This window comes from Athene cunicularia (genome assembly GCF_003259725.1).
Source record: "Athene cunicularia isolate RWA chromosome 1 unlocalized genomic scaffold, athCun1 chr1_part1, whole genome shotgun sequence".
Classification (NCBI taxonomy): domain Eukaryota; kingdom Metazoa; phylum Chordata; class Aves; order Strigiformes; family Strigidae; genus Athene; species Athene cunicularia.
Window position 1 is genome coordinate 19,256,452 of NW_020799091.1, and position 22,972 is coordinate 19,279,423.

The 22,972-nt window shown below is 36.7% G+C and overlaps 1 protein-coding gene across 13 annotated transcripts in view; it reads left to right on the top strand.

The window, feature by feature from the left end:
• Positions 1–22,972, top strand: part of SGCG (sarcoglycan gamma) — a 149,160-nt gene that overhangs the window by 75,831 nt on the left and 50,357 nt on the right. For 12 of the 13 annotated variants that reach the window (XM_026860385.1, XM_026860403.1, XM_026860354.1 and 9 more), the window contains 2 exons: positions 16,751–16,852; positions 20,972–21,059. In XM_026860385.1, the coding sequence (XP_026716186.1) occupies positions 16,751–16,852; positions 20,972–21,059 (190 nt within the window). Of the gene's footprint in view, positions 1–554; positions 831–16,750; positions 16,853–20,971; positions 21,060–22,972 lie in introns of those variants that run through there. The other variant, XM_026860466.1, reaches the window with a different exon arrangement.

The window sequence follows — 22,972 nt, forward strand, 5'->3', positions numbered from 1 at the left end:
CTAAGAATTTAGAAACTAAGAATCTTAAGGGATTCAGGGCTGCCATAGGACAAGAAAGTCAGAAGTCCTATGAACAATTCTGAAGGGTCCAATAGGTCTGAAAGATGAGAACTTTAATGTCCCTGACATCTGCTGGAAGGAAAACATGGCAGGATGTAAGCAGTGAAGATTTCTAGAGGGTGTCTGAGATAACTTCTGGATAGGACAAGTAAGGGTGGTATGCAGCTGGTTCTGCTACTCATGCAGTCCCATGGGAGCTAGGAGGATAGACCCAGACTCCCATGAAGGATGAAGCTACTTAGGAAAGCTTTCTGGTGTTTAAGGACAGTATCCTCCAAATGCAGGAATGATCTGTCCTGATACTCAGGAAGAAAAGTAGTCTGGTTTAGCTAGACAGGTTACTTGTGTTGGACATCCACTACAAAAAGCAATATATAGGAGTTGGAAGCAAGGACAGACTTTGTAGAAATTTAGAGACATTTTCTGGGCCTGGAAATGTGTCAGGCTTCCTATGTCAGGAAAGCCAGAGCTCAGCTTTAGTTAAAACTTAAAAGGGACAAAGGGCAACAAGATGGGCTGCATCCATAGGTACAGAGAGAACTGTCTGATTCTCTTGCAGAGCCACCTTCTGCTATGTTTGAAAGGTTATGGAGACTGGGGAGATCCTCAATGATGAGGAACACAGGTGTTGCACTTGTCTTCAAAAAAAAAAGAGGTCAAAGGGACAGTCTGGTGAATTATGGAGTGCTTCAGCCTCACTTCAGTCCCTTGGGAAAATGATGGAACAAGTCACGTTGGAAGATATTTCAAGACACATGAAGGAGAATAAAGTAATGGTAAACAGTCAGCATGGATTTACCAAGGGTGAATGATGCCTGACCAATGTGATTAATATCTTCATAAGTGATCTGGATGATGGGATCAAGTGTACCCTGGTGAAGTTTGCTGATGATACCAAACTGAGTGGGGAAGTGGACACTTCAGAAGGGAGATCCACCCAGTGGGAAGACCTGGATAGGCTGAGAGAGTAGGCTAACAAGAACCTTATGAAGTTCAACAAGGACAAGTGCAAGGTCTTGCACTTGGGAAGACATAATCCAGGAGTGCAGCACAGGCTGGGATCTACCTGTCTGGGGACCAGCTCTGTGGAAAGGGACCTGGGGGTCCTGGTGGACAAGCAGCTCAGTATGAGTGAACAGTGTGCTGGAGAAGCAAAGAAAGCCAACAGGATGCTCACTTACATCAACAAGGGCATCACCAGCAGAGATAAAGTCATTATCTTGCTGTACTCAGCATTGGCAAGCCACATCTGGAATACTGTGTTCAGTTTTGGGCCCTGATATACAGAAAAGATGTGTACAGGCTGGAGAGAGTCCAGAGAAGGGCCACAAAGATGATCAAAGGACTGGGAAGCCTGCCATGTGAGGAAGAGTTGCAAAAACTGGGTTTATTCAGCCTTGAGAAAAGAAGGCTTGGAGGAGACCTTACCACCATGTTCCAGTACTTTATTAAAGGGTGGCTACAGAAAAGATGGAGCCCCTTCTTACAAGAACTCACATGTAAAAGATGAGAGATAATGAGTACAGGTTATTTCTGAGGAGATTCCAACTGGACACAAAAGGAAAATTTTTCACAATGAGAACAATCAGCCATTGAAATAATGTCCCCATGGAAATAGTGGATTCCCCAACATTGGACACTTAAAATTCATCTCGACAGGGTGCTGGGCCATCTTGTCTGGACTGTGCTTTTGCCAAGAAAGGTTGGACCAGATGATCCTTGAGGTCCCTTCCAACCTGGGATTCTATGATTACCTTCAAGGATAAAATGTCTGGAATTATAGACAATGGGAGGGCACAAGATGTCATTTACCTTGACTTCAGCAAGGCTTTTGACACTCTCCCACAATATCCTTGTATCCTAGTTAGGACGTTATAGCCATGAAGGATGGTCAACCAGATGAGGAAAAAAAAAAACCACAACTGTATGGACAGCCAGACTGAGAAGGTAGTTACTAATGTGTTGTACTCTACATGGAGGCCAGTAATAAGTGTTGCTGGGGTCTATCCTGAGACTGGTCCTTTTTAACAACTTTATCAGTGACTTAGAAGAGGTGGCAGAATGCTTGCTTATTAAATTTGCAGATGATACCAATTTGGGGGTACCATTAAATAATTTCAGGCTCAGGCTGACATTCAGAGAAGCCTAGACAGGCTGGAGGTATGGTCCAATGTTACAAAATTCAAGAAGAACAAATGCAAAGTCCTGCTCCTGGGAAGGAGCAGCCCCTGGCACCATCACAGGCTGGTTCTGCCTGGCTGAGGCAACTCTGAAGAAGGCCCTGGGGGCTGGTGGGCAGCAAGCTGAGCATGAGCCAGCAGTGACCCTGGCAGCAATGAAGGCTGAGAGCTTTCTGGTCTGTGTGAACAGGGGCAGAGCCAGAGACCAAGAGAAGTGATTATCTCCCTTTACACAGCACTCATTAGACACACATCATACAGCCTCCAGTTTTGATCTTACCAATAGAAGAGAGATTTTCACAAACTTTAGTGTAATTTTTGTTTTTAACAAGTTCTGTCTTGTGGTTGGCCATCTGATGTTGCCAAAACAGAATATCTTTCTTTCTATAAATAATTTTACACTGGTGATCTCCTCTGAAAAACTCATTATTAATCTTTCTTATGCTTCTGACAAAAAGGAGATGAATGATTCACAGGAAAAAAAAACATGTTCCTCTTTTACCTTGTTGTCTTAATTTATTAAAATGAATGCATATTTTTAAAATCGTCCACTGACTCTTACCTTATAACATTTTAATTTCAAGGCCATCAGTTATACTAGACTAGGTGCTATCATTAGAGATGCTAATTCATCCTTCTAGACACTACCAGATCCTAAAATATTTAACTAGAAAAATACTGAATACACTGAATGCAAAAATACTCCTTACTCTCGTTGTTTTCTGAATCCTTATTGTAGTATAAACTATAGAACTGGACATTTCTCAGTCTTCCTAATTGAAACTGTTTTGATTTATATGAAAAAAATGATTTTTTTTATTGGGCTGGATATAACACATGCTTTAGCTGTTAGATAATTACAGCATTCACCTTGGAGACAGAAGCTTCTGTTGTAGCTCCTGCTCCAATTAATATTTGATGATTTTATATGAAGTAGAACAAACTAGAAAAAGAGAGTGTAAAAGATTCCCAACATCAGATGTACTATATCTGTTGGTTAGAGAATGAATCTCTGGGAGAAGATACGAGATCAGATTTTCCCAGGGAAAGGAGAAATGTTTATCTGGGAGTGCAACAACCCAGTTGAGTCGTGCAACAACTTGTTCTTAAGTAAAAGGAGATCAGTACCTCTTCACATGGCTTCTCTTTATCCTTTTAGACTTTATTCATAACACAGTCACTTAGGAGATTTTGATTGTCATGTCCAGTAGTAATTAGGTAATTTAACTGCAAGAATATTAGGATGCCTAAATCTGTTGGACAAGTGAGCAGGACTTTTGAGGATCTATATTTTAGAATTTGATTCTTAAATTATTTGTGTAATTCCCATATAATTGCCTAACATATAAATTCTATAATGACATGTCTCTAGAGGCTGCATGACTGGCAAACAATTTGGAAAAGTTGGACAGTATTGAGCTAATCTGTACAACAATGGTTTATACACACTGAGCATGTGAAAGCTTTATAGAGATTAGCTGCTCAGTAGGAGGCATTAACAAGAGGTGTTTGGCTTCCCAGTTTGTTACATAACTGATATGATTTCACAACTATAATCTTTTGTTTACATTGCTGCCTCAGTGGTTTCTGAGGGCTTTTTTCTTTTTGCATTTTTACTTTTCCATTATCTTTTTATTCCTTAGAGAAAACTAAGTTCATGAGACTGATTTCACATTTTCTCCTGAATATAACAGTCTTTAGCTGTCCTACCCTGCTATCACATAGAGAATTAGTACTCATGTCCTCAGAAATTCACCCATAATACTGATCCATTGTGTCAACACTGTAATCAGTGAAGACTTGGACCAACATTTTTAGGTCACTATTGAATTTCATGATTGTGATACTAGTACTCTTACATTCAGGTGGGAAAAATGCACATTTCTGGTGCACTAACAAATCTTGTTCAGAAACCCAACATTAATTCAGTTATGATATCATTAAGGTTATGCTACACTATCATAATGCCAGGAACAGTTGTGCACCAAAGATTATTCCTAACTTTTTTTTAGCCTCTGGTGGAGAAACCCATGTTCCCATGCATTTTAGTGCTATCATGGTCTCCTGGAATAGGAAAGGTCAAGGCAATTGTGCTGTATTTCATGTTGATATGGACAGATAGTAATGAAACAAGAGTGTTCCCCAGGATAACTAGTTGCCTTTCTCCAGTGTGGAGTTTGGCATGTAGACAGGTTTTTCTCTGACAAAAATTTTAAGCATAGTGTGAGTAAGAGAGTCAGACAGGTCTTTATCGTCTTAGATGCGCTGTCAGTCAAACATGATTCAAGTCAGCACTCAATCCCATGTTCTCCTGTGTCCTGATCCAATGCTGGGGGAGGTTTCGATATGATCCCAAGAGTGGTACTAAGACACAAACGAGGTCAAATACTGTACACCCAAACAGGTTTTATTATTAAAAGTAAAGAGTGGTAGTGATAGGACAGAATGGAAGAAAAAAGACAGAAATCAAGCAAGCATCCAGATTACAGTCGCAAGAATAGTCACCACCATGGATCCAACAGCATCCTGTTGGTGTTCAGTCTTCAGTTCTTTGGTGATGGGTGCACACGCAGCAGAGTTTTCTGTTGCCTTTTAAGTTCATCATATCAGCTGATCAGCATATCTGCCCACCTTTATTTTTTCCTCTGGTCCCACAGGTTTTTGCTGACTTAATGCTTCTTGAGCAATCATCCTGTTTCTGGGGCAGAAATGCTCACCTCTTATCAGCTCATTAGCAATGCACACAAGGTGTCTGGTGTAGAGTCACAAATAGCTACATGATGGAGCCAGTGATAAACATTTGGTTTTGCTCAATCCATGTCTCCCCCTTTGAGGCTTATCTAAGGAGTCTGACAATACAACTGCAAGGGAGTGCATCCTTCAATACACTCCTGCTTCCTTGGGTGACATTCTTTAGACTAATCCAAAGGTTGCAACTTGTCCTTGAGGCTGGCACAGACACAAGCAAGCTTTGAGACAGTTATTAGACATTTCAGTCTCTCACATCCTGCCATCCATGTTAAACCTTACCGGGGTTTGAGTCACTTACAAGAGGAAAGTTAAGCCCTAATACTAAGCCTTAGAACAACCTGTGGATTAATTTATCATGACAGGATGAACTTGGTATATGGAAGGCCAAGCACACAATGTCCAGTCTATCAGTGCATATGCTAAGCATGGTTCTTCCTAAGAACATGACAACTGTTTAGCTTGGTCTCGTGTCTGCACTACAGCTGGACATAAAGACATAGGCAATGAGAATTGGAAAGGTCTCTGCACGTTTAGGACAGAGTGTGGTCTTTACTTGCAGTTTCTCTTTTATGCACTGGAATAAATAGCACAATTGCCACAGTTAGACAAAAAAAAATACGTGGTTTTACAAATGTTATTCACAGGTATTTTCTTCTTTTGTCTTACTTGTAATTACTGCATGCTCTACCCATATCCCAGAAACATTTAGCACAGACATGCCACCCTGCTAATCATGTTGAAATCCCGTGGGCAATTAATAATGAATATAGACGAAGTATTAAAAATTATTTTTCAGTTTTCTATAAGGAAATATCTATTTATTTATATTTAATTCTATAAGGAAATGTTGGAAAGCTAATTATATATATAATCTTACTATATGTACACATTAGTTGGCTGATAGTGATACTGGTCTAGATCTATATTACATGTATTTTGAAAGAAATTAGATGATTATATAATCAAATACCTGTGTAAACAACTATTTAAGTGCTTGGTAAATTCAGGAACTCCGGTGAAATGCAGGGAATTACTTCAGGAAATATGAAAAATATGAAAACTAGGAACGTGATGAATTAAGAAAGCAAAATTTTAACTGAAAATCTAGTAACACTTTCTGACAGTGAGACTTACTAGGCTGTGTAATAGCATGCCTTATTAAATTGGAGATGCCCAGTCATTTGGAACATTTAAAACTAGACTAGACAGCAATATAAATGTATGGTAAGGAACCCTCATTCACAGCAAGAGTTCTCCTTCACTGCAAATCAATACACTAATGAACTTGTACAGCCTTTCCATGCTTTTTATTATTAACAGCATATGCTCTGTGGAATTAGTTGCCATTTGAGGATGTTACTTTTTTTAATACTCAAATGAAATAAAACATTTATTTAATTATTCACAAATTCTCATCCTGATGTTCACTAAAATATTTTCATGTCAGAACAACAATATTCCATAGTTTCTACTCTGAATACTCCTGAAGAGATGTATTTTGCTATTTTTCCATTAAATTAAATATAATTGCCTGCAACCAGGCCACAGTCATTCCCACTGTCTCTATCAGACAGTGAATATTTAAATATTTTATGCAAAGAGTAATAGTTGAAAAGAAAGATACTAAACTACAGCAGAAAAGCTGTTATCAAAGAAAAACTTCTCAATAGTGTGATATATACTCATATATATATATATATAAAATATATTTTCTTAAAGCATTTGATTAATCTGAATTATATTATGAATCAAATCATGTGTATGCAAAAGTGTGGAATAATGTGTTTAAATGAAAAAAATAAGTTTGCTTTTGGAATAATTTATAATATTGATAAAGAGTTTTTAAAAATCTGAGTACAGTGAGATTATAGCGTACATGCAAGTTTAGGAACTGTGGACAAATGAGCTCGTAGGGGCTTGACTGCTGCTTCTGATTCTGCTTTAAGTTGTATGGGAAAACTGAAATGAAGCTGCTCTTGGCAAACCCTCCACCAAAGGAAAACCAGATTTCTGATCTCATGGTCTGATGTACCACCTACTTTTCTGATCCCAGACACAATCAACAATATTCAGCTGCACATTTTCCTCAGGTTTTGCATGTATTTTTGCTCCCAGGAGCAAGCAGAGTTGTTCTAAAGTAAGAAATAAGAATGATGAATGTTAGAGCTGGTGAAATTTACAGTTTGTGTAGCTCAGTGTGACCTGAAAAAGTTCCTTGTCCATGAAACTTACTCTATTTTTTCTAGTGCTATCATCTGTTAGCTGTCATCATATGTTACATCTCCCTAAAGACTTTTTATATATCTTGAGATCATTTACTCAGCAATACTATTACAGAGATTCACATAATCAGTGAAAATTTACTGTATTATTTCTTAGAATAACATTAGAATGGTTGAGCTTGAGGACACTGAGGACAACAAATAACATATCCAAAATGTGGGACCCAGAGACTTCCCAGTGACTTGGATCCACATGCACACCCTGATTGTGCCTTGCCTGCATGTGAGCACCAACCTTGATCTCAGGTGCCAGCATGCTTACAGGAGTGATGCCTGCAGGCCCTCTCCTGCTCAAAATCCACTTTCCCAAAGGGGTGCTGACATGGGTGATGGAGAACATGCTGTGGCATGCACCTGCTCTGCAATTTAGTACCCAGAGTAAGCCCAGCCTACTGAAATAACCATGAGATGGAAAAATTGAACAACTTCAGCTTAATTCCTATTTCTGTGCTCCATATACAAATAACTGCATATGAATTCATGTGTGAAATCCAGCCATCTGATCAGAAACATTCACTATGCAGAGTTCCTGAGCTGCTGTTTTACCATGGGGGAGTCGTAGAACATGAAACTTTTTGAGCCTGACACTAAAATGACCTAAACCTACCAAGTTCTGGGACAAATCAGTGAGACAAAAAAGTAACCACTGTTCTCAAATGATGGCTCCCTAAGACATGTGTTTGTTTAAATCATTTGTGTGTCATGTTCTGGTTCAAATATTGCATGTCATGTTAGTACCTGCATGTAATAAATACCTTCTGTGTGTTTCTTCAATGTCCAGCACAACAAGGCCTCCATCCAGATTGGGACCTGTGTAACATGCAGTCTCCCATTAAACAGATACATTTTCCAAATACACATTTCTGTATACATAAAGTTGTGCGGACAGTGTAATTGAATTAAGTGTAATAATAATTAAATAATATAGAATACAAATGTAACTGAATTAAAAGTTCCTGATTACCTCTGCTTGGAAATGCATGAATTGCCCCAAAACTTTCTCCTTACTTTTTATGATGAAAAATTTATTTCGTAAGCACAAAACAGTTTTGGGCTTTTTTTTGAAATTTTGCTTCATCTTTAACCAAATAAAAAATTTTAAAATTGGGATCAGGTCCTAGCTATGGAGTAGGGCATGGATTAGAAATTGTAAAAAATTCTAAATGTAATCCAACAGGAATTGCAAAAAACTCACATCCTTTTGAATTTTACATTTAATTTTTTTTGTCATTGCTGTTATTTTTTAGTTATATTGTATAATTAATTTATACAAATGCATGTTATGCTACCATTTTATTGATGCATAGAATATATTTTATATTATTTTAAAGATTATATTATTGTCAGTACTAGAGTAGAGCTTGCTGTGATGCACTGTAGGGAAAAATGAAAATGTTTTCCATTTTGCTCAATGAAAGTTGCAAAAATGTAGTTATCAGTAATGTCAAGAGGCATCATAATAGGTGATTATATTTTTATGTGTAAAATCTTTATGGTAACTATAAATTTCTGTACAATGAATAAAAAAGTGGTTGCGATGGCATTTAGCAAAGGTAGCCAAAACTCTTAATCTTAAACTTTATTTAATCAGAAATACTATGATGAGGGGAAGACTGAGTAGTTCAAAATGAGGTTGGGTTGTGTCCTGGTTTCGACTGGGATAGAGTTAATTTTCTTCCTAGTAGCTGGTATGATGCTGTGTTTTGCGTTTAGGATGGAATAATACTGATAACACACTGATGTTTCAGTTGTTGCTGAGTGCTGCTTACACTAAGAGACTTTTCAGCTTCTCATGCTGCCCTGACAGTGAGTAGGTTGGGGGTGCATGAGAAGCTGGGAGGGGACACAGCCAGGAGAGCTGACCCAAACTGGCTGAAGGGATATTCCATACCATAGGATGTCATGCTCAGTTTATAAACTAGGGGAAAAGCTGCCCAGGGGGTACTGCTGCTCAGGAACAGGCTGGGCATTGGTGGGTGGTGAGCAATTATTTTTCATTTGCATCACTTGTTTTTCTTGGTCTTCATTTCTCTCTCTTTTTGTTATTTTCATTTTCATTACAATTTATTATTATAATTATTATTTTATTTCAATTATTAAACTGTTATTATCTCAACCCACAAGTTGAGATTCTCTCCCCTATCCCACCAGAGGCAAGTGAGCAAGTAGCTGTTAGGGGCTTAGTTCCTGGCTGGGGTTAAACCACGATAGGTTGTTATTGGAGATGATCTGTTTTTAATTTCAATATACTGCAGTGGTTTCTATTTAATATGATAATATAATTTTAAAATAAATTTTGCATCATAGCTGCAAGACAAAACATAAGGTAAAATATTTAATTCATTTATATCACAGAGCAGGAGCATCTTCAGTGGTGCTTTCTGAGGGATACAACATCTCTTTGTTCTTTATTCATCTCACAATTCTGTCATCTTGACTATTTAGACAGCAAATTCTGTCAGAGTGGAGATGCGTGTCACTGTGTGCTAGCACAAAGCATAGAAGCATTGAGACCATAATATGAAATGTCCCCTAGTTCAAATGATAGGATTTACAATACTGAATCAATACATAGTCTCTGTAATCATATACACCATGCAAATATCCCTGATTCCTCAGAGGAACTCAAGAAATAAACATAATGCACTGTTGTTCTGAAGAAAATCCTTTTGACAACCCTTACAAATGAAAGGAAAAGATTTAATTCAATTTCTTTAGCTAAGCTGCATAATTACAGATGTTGATATAATAAAATGAATTAGGCAATTTATAAAAACTCAATCCCTGAATAAATATATGTAGCAGTGAGAGTAGCAGTCTGTTTTTCTAATGTTGAGTAAATCGGTCACAGGAGATGTAATGCCAGACGTAATGGCATTTTTATTAGTCAAGTATTATCTAGCATTGAAATGTGCAGTATGGAACCAGGGATGGAATTTGGTCCTTGCTAAACAAGAAAATTAAACTGGAACTGAATCTATTTTGAGAAGCTGTTTTTTCCTCTTCAGTAATACCTGTTGTCATTAATACCTTCCTTCTCTTAAGAAAGTCTGTTATTCTATATATCAGGACAAAGAGGACCTGAAAATATCTTGAAAGTGTGCATCTTAAATATCAATCCTATTTTATGAAACAAATCATATCAAAACTAAGCAAATGTCAATTGTATGATGAATTTGCATCTTTCATAGCCATTTCCTTACAAAACTTCTGAGTTCAAAGCAGCCATCTACTTTTCTAGATCATGGAATATTACCTACCCACTTTCTAGCCCAATGTGTTTTAGTCAGTATCCAGCCCTAAGCCAGGTGAGACTAACTTCTATACCAGGAGTGCTTGCTGTTGCTAAAAACTCTGATTTGGCCAATGTCTTTCACAGAAAATACTCCAGTCACCTGAGAAGAGGAGTTAGATAACCTTCTCTGTTTGAGCCCAGGAAATAAGAGTCCTTGCAACAGAAAATGAGATGGGGCATCAGTGATGTTGTTATACCAAGCACGTACTTAGCTCCAAAATAGATATTGTAAGTCAAACAGAGAGTTTCATCAGATTCATTACCAATCCTGTTTTGCTGATTGCTCTTTAACAATCTCTACCCACAGCCCTATTATCTCAATGAAACAGTACACTCTTGTTTGCAAAGCAAGTTCTCTAAATAGTAATTGCTGCAAGAAGTACTGGAGTGAAAGCTGGATCTATAAAACCATTGATTGAACTAGCTTTGGGGCACAGCAAATGTCTTGGTCTGAACTTACCAAGGTCTTTCCCTTGACTGGCCTGGATGTAAGTATCCTAGAAGTAAGAAGAAGTGTTACCTGAATGGAAATTCTGTATCCTCTCTACTCTGAAGTTAATATCATTATCAGTTCCAATCAGCAACTACAGCATGTATGGACTTTCAATATTTGGAAAAATTTTAATATCCAGGGAACAGATATTACAAATCAAACATGCTATTGTTACTGATTTTATTATCAACTGAAATTAAATTGTGTTTGATTTTAATATAAGTATAGAATTAAGAGATATTTTAGTAAAAATAATTTATTTTACATTTATTGTATTTTGAATCTAGCAACCGACTGCGGCTCTAAAATCCCCTGTACAGCCCTGTACCAAGGCCAAAGGGATTGATCATAATTGTTTAGGAGGAACGGTTAGAACCTAGGTAACAAAACACAAGATGGTTTGTAAACTGATTTATAATACATACATAGGACTAGAAGAATGCAAGTAGTTGTCAAGGTCCAGGATTAATGGGAACTGAGGGAAGTAACCGTAACAGCTTGCAGGTACCTGCCAAGAAATCTGTGTCCTTAAGCAAAAGATAATTCTGGCAGGGGGAGATCGCGACCACCGACTCATGGACCACCTACTCACATTACACCCCAGACCCATTTCTAGACATTTCTAACCTCTACTGCGCAGAATCAGAAATAGGATGAGAATATGTTAATGATTTCTTGGAAGTTGTATGCTTATGTATGAATACTTAATGAATATGTATGAGTAAGTTCTATATAAGGTGTATGATCCTGGTGCCCGGCACATGTTGTGGTGAGAGCACTCCCCTACACGTCCGGCCGTCAATAAAGAAGTGTCTGCTTATCTACATCACATTGGCGTCAATAAGTTTTTATCCCGGTTTTTGGTGACACTATTAACTCCTGAGACAGGAGCTACTTGATTTGAATTGAGAGCATGTTAAAGCTAATGTTTGAATCAACTTAGAGATTTTATTGTTGTAACCATGCTAACATATGGGTATGCCTGTCTTTCCAGTATTGGACCTCTCCACAAGAGAGGAAGATACACAGCTTCCTGTGCAGCTATTAGCTGATACACAGACCAGAAGTTTAATTTCTGTTGTCTAGAGGAGTCTGAGGACTGCAGTTGAGTCTAGTGATGAGAAGGTGCAGAAACAGTGATATGATATGTTCATATCATATATGTTCATATCATATATAGTGAGCCCCCATGTATATCAGTTTTTGTGTCAGTAGGAAAATGCAAGTTACAGTTATTAACTGAATCTAGAAATACTCATTTAGAAGCACTCATCATAAACGGAATGAATATTCCTCATGCCTCATTCTCATTTCTAAGGGCTTATATTGGCTTGGGAGATAAATCCCAATTATATCATCTGATGCTCCATAAACCATAGACAGCATGAGGCTCAGCTACCTAAGAGCAAGTCACTTGTGAGTGTTGAAGCCTTAGAGCTACATCTGCTTGTTTCCACTCCTAGTTATCCCACAGCAATGTGCATCTCTTTCCATGTGACTTTCTTGGTCCTGAGCCAGAGGAGCAGGTCCCACTATAACAACAGGCAAAGGAGGGAAAGTTCTTGCAACCTGTTTTAACAAGACAGGCCTTTAGCACCAGCCATGCCAATGCTGTTAAACTTGCTTTATCCAGTCATTTCTCCATTTTCCTCAACACAGATATTCATAGCCAGAAGAAGGGGGGCCATACATACCACCAGAGCTCTCAGTATGGCTTTTGGAAGTTTTTGGTCCCGATGAAGGACGCAGCTCTTCTACAGTCTGAAAAAAACAAGGTCCTTTCCATGGCTTGTGGACATACTGCACTTCTCTGCTGGCTTTATAGAATATGAAACTGAATCCCCTATTTCAGAGGAAAAAATATTTTACATTTGTTGTGTATAAAGTCTAAGGGAACAATAACCCATCCAAGACAGTCCTCCCATCCAGATGCTCTATAGCACAATGAGTCTTACCCAGGATTCTTGTAGCACCGAGTACTTATTTCAGGTGGTTTGGAGTATCTTATTGTAGGCATTTCACTGAATAGCTGTCAAATAACCTTTAAACCGTGATTGTCGCGAAGAGCCTTTTGCTGAGCTTTTATGAGGCTTGAACCCACTCAGAGCTTGAATTTTTTGTAGAAGGCCTGTCTCTGTTTCTGCAAGCACTAACTTCTTGGGGAGCATTTTCAAAGGATGAAAAATGCTTCTACTCTGGTTGAAGACACCCTATTACTCCAATTAGAATATGCCTAGCAGTTTTTAAATGAAAAACTGGTCTCACCTTTGTGAGTACTAATGCTAAATTGCATCATTGGTGCATAAGGTTTGGCAGATGCCAGCAGTTTCCACACCAGTCGACTCCTTGCAGCAATAGCAAAATGTGCTCGGTGTCTAGAGATAACATTTCATCCTCCGCTTCTATACAGCTGCCTTGCTGAAGGCTTTGAGTAATTAGAAAACATGAGTCTCAGGACTATATGCACAAGAATGTATTACAGCTCAAGGCCAGCACACTCAAGAAGTGACAGTCACCAGCATCAGAATAACAAGAATCCAGATTTGCCATACATCTGCTATGTTTAGTGAAACACTTGGTTTTTTTTCTAATCAATAGCTTATTGTATAACTGCATGAAAGTTCACATCTAACTGATATTTGGACCCTTTCCTCAACTCAATAGAAATATCTTGATTCAATGATTTGAATAGGAACAGAATCACATCCTTGAAACTGAAAGCATCAAGGTTGTTCATCACTGATGAAATCACAATACCCAGTAAATAAAAACTGGCTTCTCCTAAATGGTAATGTAAGAAGCAGAGTGGGGTTTGAGAGAATATTGCGTGTAACTATTATGCTCTTCCTTTTTATGGAATTTACCATTGCATCTCTGGGCACTAGGGTGGTTGTTTATCCTAATTTCCTCTCTTTTATATTCCATGTAACATCATTTTGCCAGTTATAAAAAGGGGAATAATAGAATTTTCCTATCACATAGTACTGCATAATTCAGTACTTCTACAATCTTGAGATGCTCAAATATGGTACTAAAGAAATAATAATTGTTTACAATCACAAAGGTAATAGAAGTGAAGATTATTATATGAAATGCACATTTTTATTGTTCTCATGCATGTTACAGAGTTTATTTGTTAGTCATCACAGATAATCATTTATGCAGGTAGCCCAAGTCTAAATTTCCATGGTTTTGCACTTCGTGAGTGCTCAGTGACGATCAGTAATGAGGCTCTTATTCAAATATGTGAGAATGTGAGCTTTGTGTCAATGATTAAATGAAATATCTGATGAAGAAAATAGGACATACTTGAGGACATACTTAAAGTAATCTTGAGTGATATGACTGGTTTTACTGAAAAATAACTTACAGATAAGTTAAAGTGCTCAGTTTTGTCACATGGCATATTATTCTTAATGCCGAAGACATTCCTTTGTCTATATAGCATTTTCAGAATAATCATTGCTGAAAACTCTGAATCCATTAGAAAGAGTGTGCTGAGTAAATTGCCTAATCTTCTTTCTCAACATCAATTATCATTTTTTTGTCTCTGAAAAAAAATTCTTCCCTGCAAAGCCAAAGGCATGATAGAGATTGCCACCAAGGAGTTTGTTAATTTTCCCCAATCTGCTTCAGAGCAAGAATTAATTGCTACTCTTCCTCTGCCTTCTTAAATTTCAGATTTTTCAATGACATTTTTATTACTACTTACTCTATAATATACTGGTATTTCAGTTCTTTACATTCCAGAAAAAAATATGAAAACTGTGTTTAAACCTGATGGTTAATATCATCTACTTTCACCTGATGGGAAGAGTCATGAGAAGAGTCATGAGATCAGAGCAAATAATGAGACCCTAAATTTAGTTAATTGAGAGCTGTTTGTTAGTGGTATTTCTTTAGAATATCCTGATATTTCATGCGATCTTTTTCAGAAGCGTTTGTCTTAAAACCGATTTGGTTTTATGGTGTTGAAGTGATCTCTGGTTTGTGTTACAAGTTTGGAAAAGCTGTCCATAGTCTTCACTAGAAAAACATATTTCTAAATCACTCAGAACTAGCTCAGAATTATGATTATGAAAGCCATAGGGGGCTCATCACAGGTATTATTTTAGTTTTGCCTCATGCTTTTCAAAAGCTTTGCAATGGTCTAGAATTTAGAAATTGTATCTACTTCCACTGAGAAAAGTCAGCACATTATATTTCAAAGCAGTAAAATATTTGACACTGAATAACAGATTCCATAAATAGCTATTCTAAAAGCCTCTTTCCTGAAATAAATCCTTGCTAAGAAGAAATTGCAGCTATACTCTCCAGTGTAGTGAACTGCTGACATGAGCATTTCTTACCTTCTGGAATTTAAGCAAAGCTTGTTTCTTTCTTTGTCTCTCAAGCCTGTTAAAAGAAAATAGCTACAGTTTTTCATTGAAGCCTGGTTAAACATTTTATTTAACAGTATATATATGTTAATAAATATATTTAGTCTTACTGATCAGAACATACCATATTTGAAAGTGAAGTCTCTTAAAGTTAAAATTTTTATCAGTGGTAATTCAATAACTCATAATTCAATCAATAAACAAGTTATTAGATGTATCATCAGTGACCTACTGATATGAGATACATATATCTCTTTTTCCCTACTTACATGAAGGATAACCTGAAAAAATTTTGGAGTAAAAACACTTTTTAGATTTATTGGGTTTTATTTAGCTCTCCCTTATAGTTTATTTAGCCACTCCTTATAGTTTAAGGCAGCTGACTTGAAATAGCTTCACCTGTGGCCAAGCTGTAAGGCTACAAATTTTTTGCCAAGTTTTATTTCCCTTTTTATGGCAGGGGGAGGGATTAATCCTTTACAAAATAGCTAAATACCTGTGAAATACCTTGCAGCTGAAGCATGCATGTTCTCAGATGTATTCACTGAAGTAATTTGTCACTCATTTTTCACATTATCAATTCTATGATAATGATGAATGAAAGAAGAATGAAATAAGATAAGGTCTGGAAAGCACAACAGGGCAAAAGTTGGGAGGGGGCAAGTAAGAGAGAATGAAGAAGGTACAAAAACTGACAACTAGATAATAGAGGGAAAAGAGGGTGATAGTGTGAGAGAGAGAGCTTTGATCTACCATTAAAGTAGGGAACAAAAAAAAAAAAAAAAAAAAAAAAAAAGTCAAGGAATGAAAAACGAATTAAAAAGCAATTAATTACTGAAAGTGGGAGTAAATAAAAATTCCTGTTTGTCTCTTCAGTAGGTTTAGAAGTATTGATTTCTTTGTAAAATATATTATTAATAGAATAAATCTTGAAATGTTAGCATAAGGTTTGTTTTGTGTGAGTACTCATTTGTAAAAGTTTGTTGTTTGTGACATTTTTAGAAGGCAAGTACAAAGACTACTTCAACACAGCCCATACAAACGCAATTTTTTTAAAGTTAATGACTGTAATACTGTCTTTTTTGCTAAAAAAAAAAATAAATCAAACTCCTAGTAACTTTTTCTAGAATGCTAAAACTTCTTAAAGAAAAATACTCTGGAAGAAATTCTCAAAATTTTAAGTGTATTAGTATGGGTATCTATTCATGGACTAGAGGCAGACAGCTTTGGAAAGTCTCAGTTTATGAAAAGAACAAAAAAATAAATACAGCAACAATAATAACATGTGCATAATTCTTGCATCTTCTCAGACTGGAATGGGGCATCTACGTGTTACAAAAGAAGGTCTTCGTCTGGAAGGGGAATCGGAATTCTTATTCCCTCTTTATGCCAAAGAAATCCATTCTCGTGTGGTAAGCAGATAATCTTTCAATAACACTGAAATAAAATTAATTCACTTATGAACAATTGAATTTAGACAAATTCCAAGCATTTATCATGGAAAAACATATATATGGGGGGGGTGTATATGTGTATACACACATATTGCATATTTTACATGCATGATCATTAGGGCAATGTTCTGATCCTATGGCAGAATTAACATTTTTCTCTTAGGCATATCATAAGAAGTAGCCCAAAAAGGAATTATAAAGGACATTGTAAATAAGCAATGTTAAAATTTTAAGAGTGTGTAGAAAGTTTTTCATTACTTTTACAAAGATATTTTTTTAATGCAGGCTTCCCTGTGAGACTGATTGTTTTATTTACTCATATGTTACAGAATAGTTTCAATATCTCTAAAAACAGTGGATCCTATTGGAAATATTATGATTTCTCCATTAAGTTCAAGTTTTGTCACTTCTAGGACAATGATATTAAGTATATGATATCTCTATATATTTATGTATAAATATAAATATAAAATAAAATCTACAAGACTGAATGGAAAGATATAGGATTTAATCTTGTTTACATAGAAAATTTTGTAATAATATATTAAGGTAAAAAAAGAGTAATGTATTTGGTCAAAAAAAATATTTACCAAGCAGATTAATTTTTAAATGGAACTGGTATGGTATGAAAGATTTTTACTGAAGAGCTGGGTTTAAAGGAAGTAAGAGAGAATCTGAATTGGTTTTTAATTATTCACGCAAACTGAAACTTACTTTTTACAGGGTGGTACCTGTTTCTGGCCAGCAAATTGCATATTTTTCAGAACTATTGTCTGTAATCCCAACTCTGACAAAATAAAGCCATGTTTTATGACCATTGCCATCAACCCATGGGACATTTAATTGGACAAAGTATTATTCAGTGAGAGTAAAAGCTGAATATGACACTTTCATTACTTCAGACATGTAATCATCTTCACCAAGAAGGAATAGCCAGCTCTGAGACTTTTCTGAACCTAGGGAAAAGAGTATTTGTATCTTTATAGCAAAAAAATTTGTAAATAAATTTATGAGAATGAAGTTAAAATGCTTGATTACTAAAACTTAAGTAATGCTAGCATATACATCTGTTAAGCCTTTATTTTTCCTCTCTTTCCACAACAAGTATTTCCAGTAGCAGGAACAGCTCTTACTTAGTGAAATTCCATTATTAAATCTATATTTCCATTTCGTTTCTTATGCTGTATTCTTTTCAGCGTCGTAGGCAGTGGGAATGCTATTCACGTGCTTAAATGAATTTGAGGCTGTTTATCCAGTAAGACATGTGACTCTTTAGACCAACATAGCTAATATCAAAGAACTCCCTCTGCCCCCCCAAAATGTTATGCAGTGTTAAACTACCATTTGTGCTCTTTTAATATTCTTTCCAGTTCTTAATACTTTCGCTACCATATAGGTAGAGGTGTGGCAGCGTCTAACATAAATGTAGCTGTCTAATGACCCATTGCGATCATTTGTAGCCTGCATTAATTAGAGCCTTCAGGCTACTGCATGTCTCTGCCCCCTATGAACTGATAATTCATCAGAGGTTTTTTGTTTATTTGTTTGCTTGCTTTTTAGAATATTTGAACTCTCTAGAGGCTTAATTGCCTGTAGTTTGATCTCCTGAGTGCCGTCTATATATTTATTCTCATAAAGTTGCTTATTTTTTATGATTTCTTTTTCTGAGTTTGTCTGTTAGAGAATTGGGCCAGTCACAGCTATCATCCCCTGCCTTAATAATTTTCTTCTTGCAGTCTCCTAACAGCTTTTCTCACCTAATAAGGTCTTCAAAGCGCTAAGAAAATATGTAGCAGAATATCTACTTGTGCATCATCTCTGGAGCCTATCAGAAGTGTATGCCTTCATTATGAGTCCAACACGGAGTTGTGGGCAGCACCATTGCATCTTAGCTAATACATATTCATGGAAAGATAAAAGATGAGCATTTATAAATACATTACTAGACTTTAATTAGTCAACAACACATGTGTGGAAACTGTAGGTCTAGAATACAGTTCATTCATGCTTAGATTTGATATTACAAATTACTAACTTACTTTTGAAATCAACCAGCAGCAAATAAGTGTAGTAAAGATGCCCAGATTTGTGGGTCATTTAGCACATGTACTTAAATGATCTCTCTTGACCTTCCTTTTCCACTTCATACCAACTTATTACAATTAATGTTCATTCTAACACACTGCTTACTTTTTTCCTAAGACTTTTCATTAATTTTGTTAATTCTGTTAGCTTTCACTTTTTCCTGATATAATTTACAAAATGAGATTCATTTATTTTGTAAGATACCCTTTTTGTTTTAAAAAGCATTAATTGGTCTCCAAACTGTGTAATGCTTCTACCACTGTTGTTAGATGTTTTCAGTAAAATTCTTCACATAAAATGTTCAAAATTCTCAGGTTATCTCATACTCTAGGCATTAAGTTACAGCGGGATCATGACTTGGGAGTGATTTTTCAGGGGTTAGCCTTTCAAGGTGCTGCATAGTCACTCTGGGGCCCCCAACATAAGAAGGACATGGACCTGCTCAAATGGGTCCAGAGGAGGCCACAAAGATGATCAAGGGGCTGGAGCAGGCTGAGAGAGTTGGGGTTGTTCAGCCTAGAGATGAGGCTTCGTGGAGACCTTATTGCAGCCTTCCGGTACTTAAAGGGGGCCTAAAGGAAAGATGAGTAGGGACTCTTATCAGGGAGTGTAGTGACAGGACAAGAGATAATGGTTTTAAACTGAAAGAGGATAGATTCAGATTAGATATAAAGAAGAAAATCTTTCCTGTGAGGATGGTGCGATACTGGAACGGGACCCTTCTCTTGCCATGAACTGGTTTCGTTACTATCTGTATATGTAATCTGATGGGGCACAGTGGACAGTTAGGTCTTTCAACACAGTTACTCATCTGCTCCTCGAGACAAGAAGTTTGGGGAGGCTCCAATGGACCTGAAGTACAGAGAGTTTGAGTGGCAGGTCTGGGAATAAGTAATGGAAAAGGTACCTCACCTGTGAGGAGTTCAACAAGCACAACACTAAGCCATGAGTTAACACAAGGTGATGTTTTTGTTTTGGTGAAGTAATTCCACGCTGACTGCAGTCTAAGAATTACATGCAATTTTGAAATCCTTAGCAGAGCTAGTCTGGCTTGTGGTGAGGTGTGGTAGGGATGAATAAAGATACCAGTTACACCTGCTTGTCATGCCCTGGCTTCCATAAGTACCACAGAATGATGGGTAGGCGTGAGGCTCGCGATTGCTCTGCAAGTGTGCGAGCTGTGATGCAGCCTGTGAGGAGAGCTAGGTCAAAAATGAGTGCCATTGCTTTGTGACCTTCAGATGTGATTTTGTATTCTGGGACACCAGATGTGGATCAACAGAGAGCGTATTAGGCTCAAATCACGGTGCAGGGATATAGACAAGCAGGTGATGCTGTTCAGTCTGCTGACATACTTCTGTCATCCTTCTGAGTGGTGGACAGGGAGATGTTTTAATTTAGACTGACACTCTAATCTGTACTGTAGTCTAATATTAAAGTCAGCTTTGAACTACTCAACCTGCCACTTTCTCCATCACCCACTGTCTGAGTTTCTTGACAGGAGAGTCAGTGCTAGATGCCAAAATCAAGCCAAAGCATACAGCCTGCATGGACCATTGAGGAAGCAGAATGTACATGCATGTTTCTCACCAAGTTAATATGACAGTATAAATTTACAAAGTGGGGTACTCACACCTCAATTAAATGGTTATCTTCTAGAGTCTCAATTATGTAGTGAAATATAATAAATCTAGTACTTAAGTAATTTTTTCAAAAAGACACAATGTTAGCAACCATGTTCATTGGGCCAGTAGTACTACTTTTGTTCACTTGAAGTATTCTCTGTAATTTTTTTCTTATTTTAAATCTGATATAGTTGAAGCAATCAAAAATATCTGACCAGATTATTTGATTACATCTCTGGATGCTTTTGTAGCTGAAAAGCTCTTTCAGTGACCAAGGTAATATAAACACTAGAAAAAATTCTGAAAATTTTTAACAATTTTAATTATTCTGTTGAAACTACGTTTGTTTTTCTTCTCCATACTTCAGGACTCATCACTGCTTCTCCAGTCTACTCACAATGTGACTGTGAATGCTCGGAATTCAAATGGTGAAGTCACAGGCAGATTAAATGTGGGTAAGTTTAAGTGATTTTTCCTTGTCCACTGTTTTGAAATCATTGTAATGAATATTTGCAAGGAGCTTCAAGGATATAAATTCTAAACACGTGATTATTTTTTAATCTTATGGCCATATTTGAATAGTCCAGCTGCTGCTTAATAAGTACCTACAGTATATTTTCAGTTTTCCATTAATTCTTTAAATATTTGAAGCACTTTTTTAATTGCAAAGTTATGCAAGAAAGGTAATGGCAGAAGTTACTCTTTTTCTTGTGTAAGTATCAAGAGTTGCAATATTTACAAATATTTTTAAGACAATGCAACAGGACAACATGTCTATGGATGTCTTACGTTTCTCTTCATTTCCTAGTATTCCAGTGACATTTAAGCAGCTGTCCTGAAAAAAAAATGCCAGTTCACAACACAGAAATGTACATGTTTTACTATATTTGGTGGCGGTAAGATACATGGGTTTACTGAGTGAGATCAATAGATCTAGACAGATGTAGGTGATAGATCTTGGCAGCAAGAATAAGCAGACATTACTCCTTAAATCATATTTTTAAAGAAAGAATGGCAGCAGTATGTGTCAGATACAACAGAATTTTTCTTAGTTTTGTTAATATTTTTCAACATTTATTTGACTTTGGAGAAAAATGTAACAATTTAACTTGTTTCTTCTAAGATCCTCATGCAGCGAAGCATAAATTCCTACTTATTTAACTGTAAGACTAACCTGATATGCTTAAATAGTTCACTAGATTGGGACCCAGATGAGCACTGATGACCAGTTTTTCCATGCTGATGAGACTGTGTAACTTATGTGATAATTCCTATTTGAAGAATTATTTTATCAATTCATTGAATGTTTTGTAAGATTCACTGTTTTCAAATAAACTTCAAATAAATATTATAATTTTAAACTTAGAAAGGAGCCTGCTATTCCCCTTAAAAATGTGTAAGTATACAGTTACTCACAATTTGGCTTTTAAATGTTTTCAAATCTCTTTTGTTTTAATTCAAGTTGTTAATAAAGATCTGAATTATTCCTCTTAATAAAATGCCCCTAAATATTTATCAAAACATGATAGTAGCATCCATATCTCACTTTGATAGTAATTAAGGTTATGAAATGTATAGTTTCTTATTATGAGTGAAGTTATTGTAAGTTTGCAGTAGTTAACTATACAATCACCACATGACCAGAAATTAACATATCATATGGTCAAAATTTCTGTGACATGGCACATGTGGTGTTGATTCTGTCTGCTCTCTGTTGTTTGTGGATGCCCATCATGGGACCAGATGTGTATCTGCACTGTGTTCGTGTGCCCCTCCTGCCTGATGAGAAGTCATCAGGAGGTACTTTGAGAAGGGCAGACCGCAGAGCAGATCATTGACCACCACACTAATTCTGAGAAACATACAGGTGAAATCATGTCAGACAGTAGCCCAAAGGCCTGATGAATTGTTAGACGTGACCTAGAACTGCTAATAGAAGAGGTGTGCTATAAAGATGTTCGTGAATACTTGGTCCTGTATTGAGTTTAGGCGCTTGTCAGATAAATTACCCCGTCATTAATAGGTGTTTTTGCATGAAAGTGAAAAAAAGCTGCTCTGATTTCCGTTGAACGCAATTCTGTCATCATATTATAATATACACATGATGAACTTAAGGGACTGTGTCCCTGTGGAAATAAGGCGAGTCTGTATTTGAAACTGGAAACATGACATACCTTTGGCAGATGGAAGGTACATTGCTTTTCAGATAATGTTTCTGCATGAACAAGTAAGAAAATTTGCTGGGGAAAAAAATCTCAGGTCTGAAAAGTCATATAGATTAATTGCTTACATGTAGCGCCTGTAATGTAGCTGAGATCCGTAAATGAACAGTCCAAGATATTCACCCATAGTGTATCTTTCCTGTTAA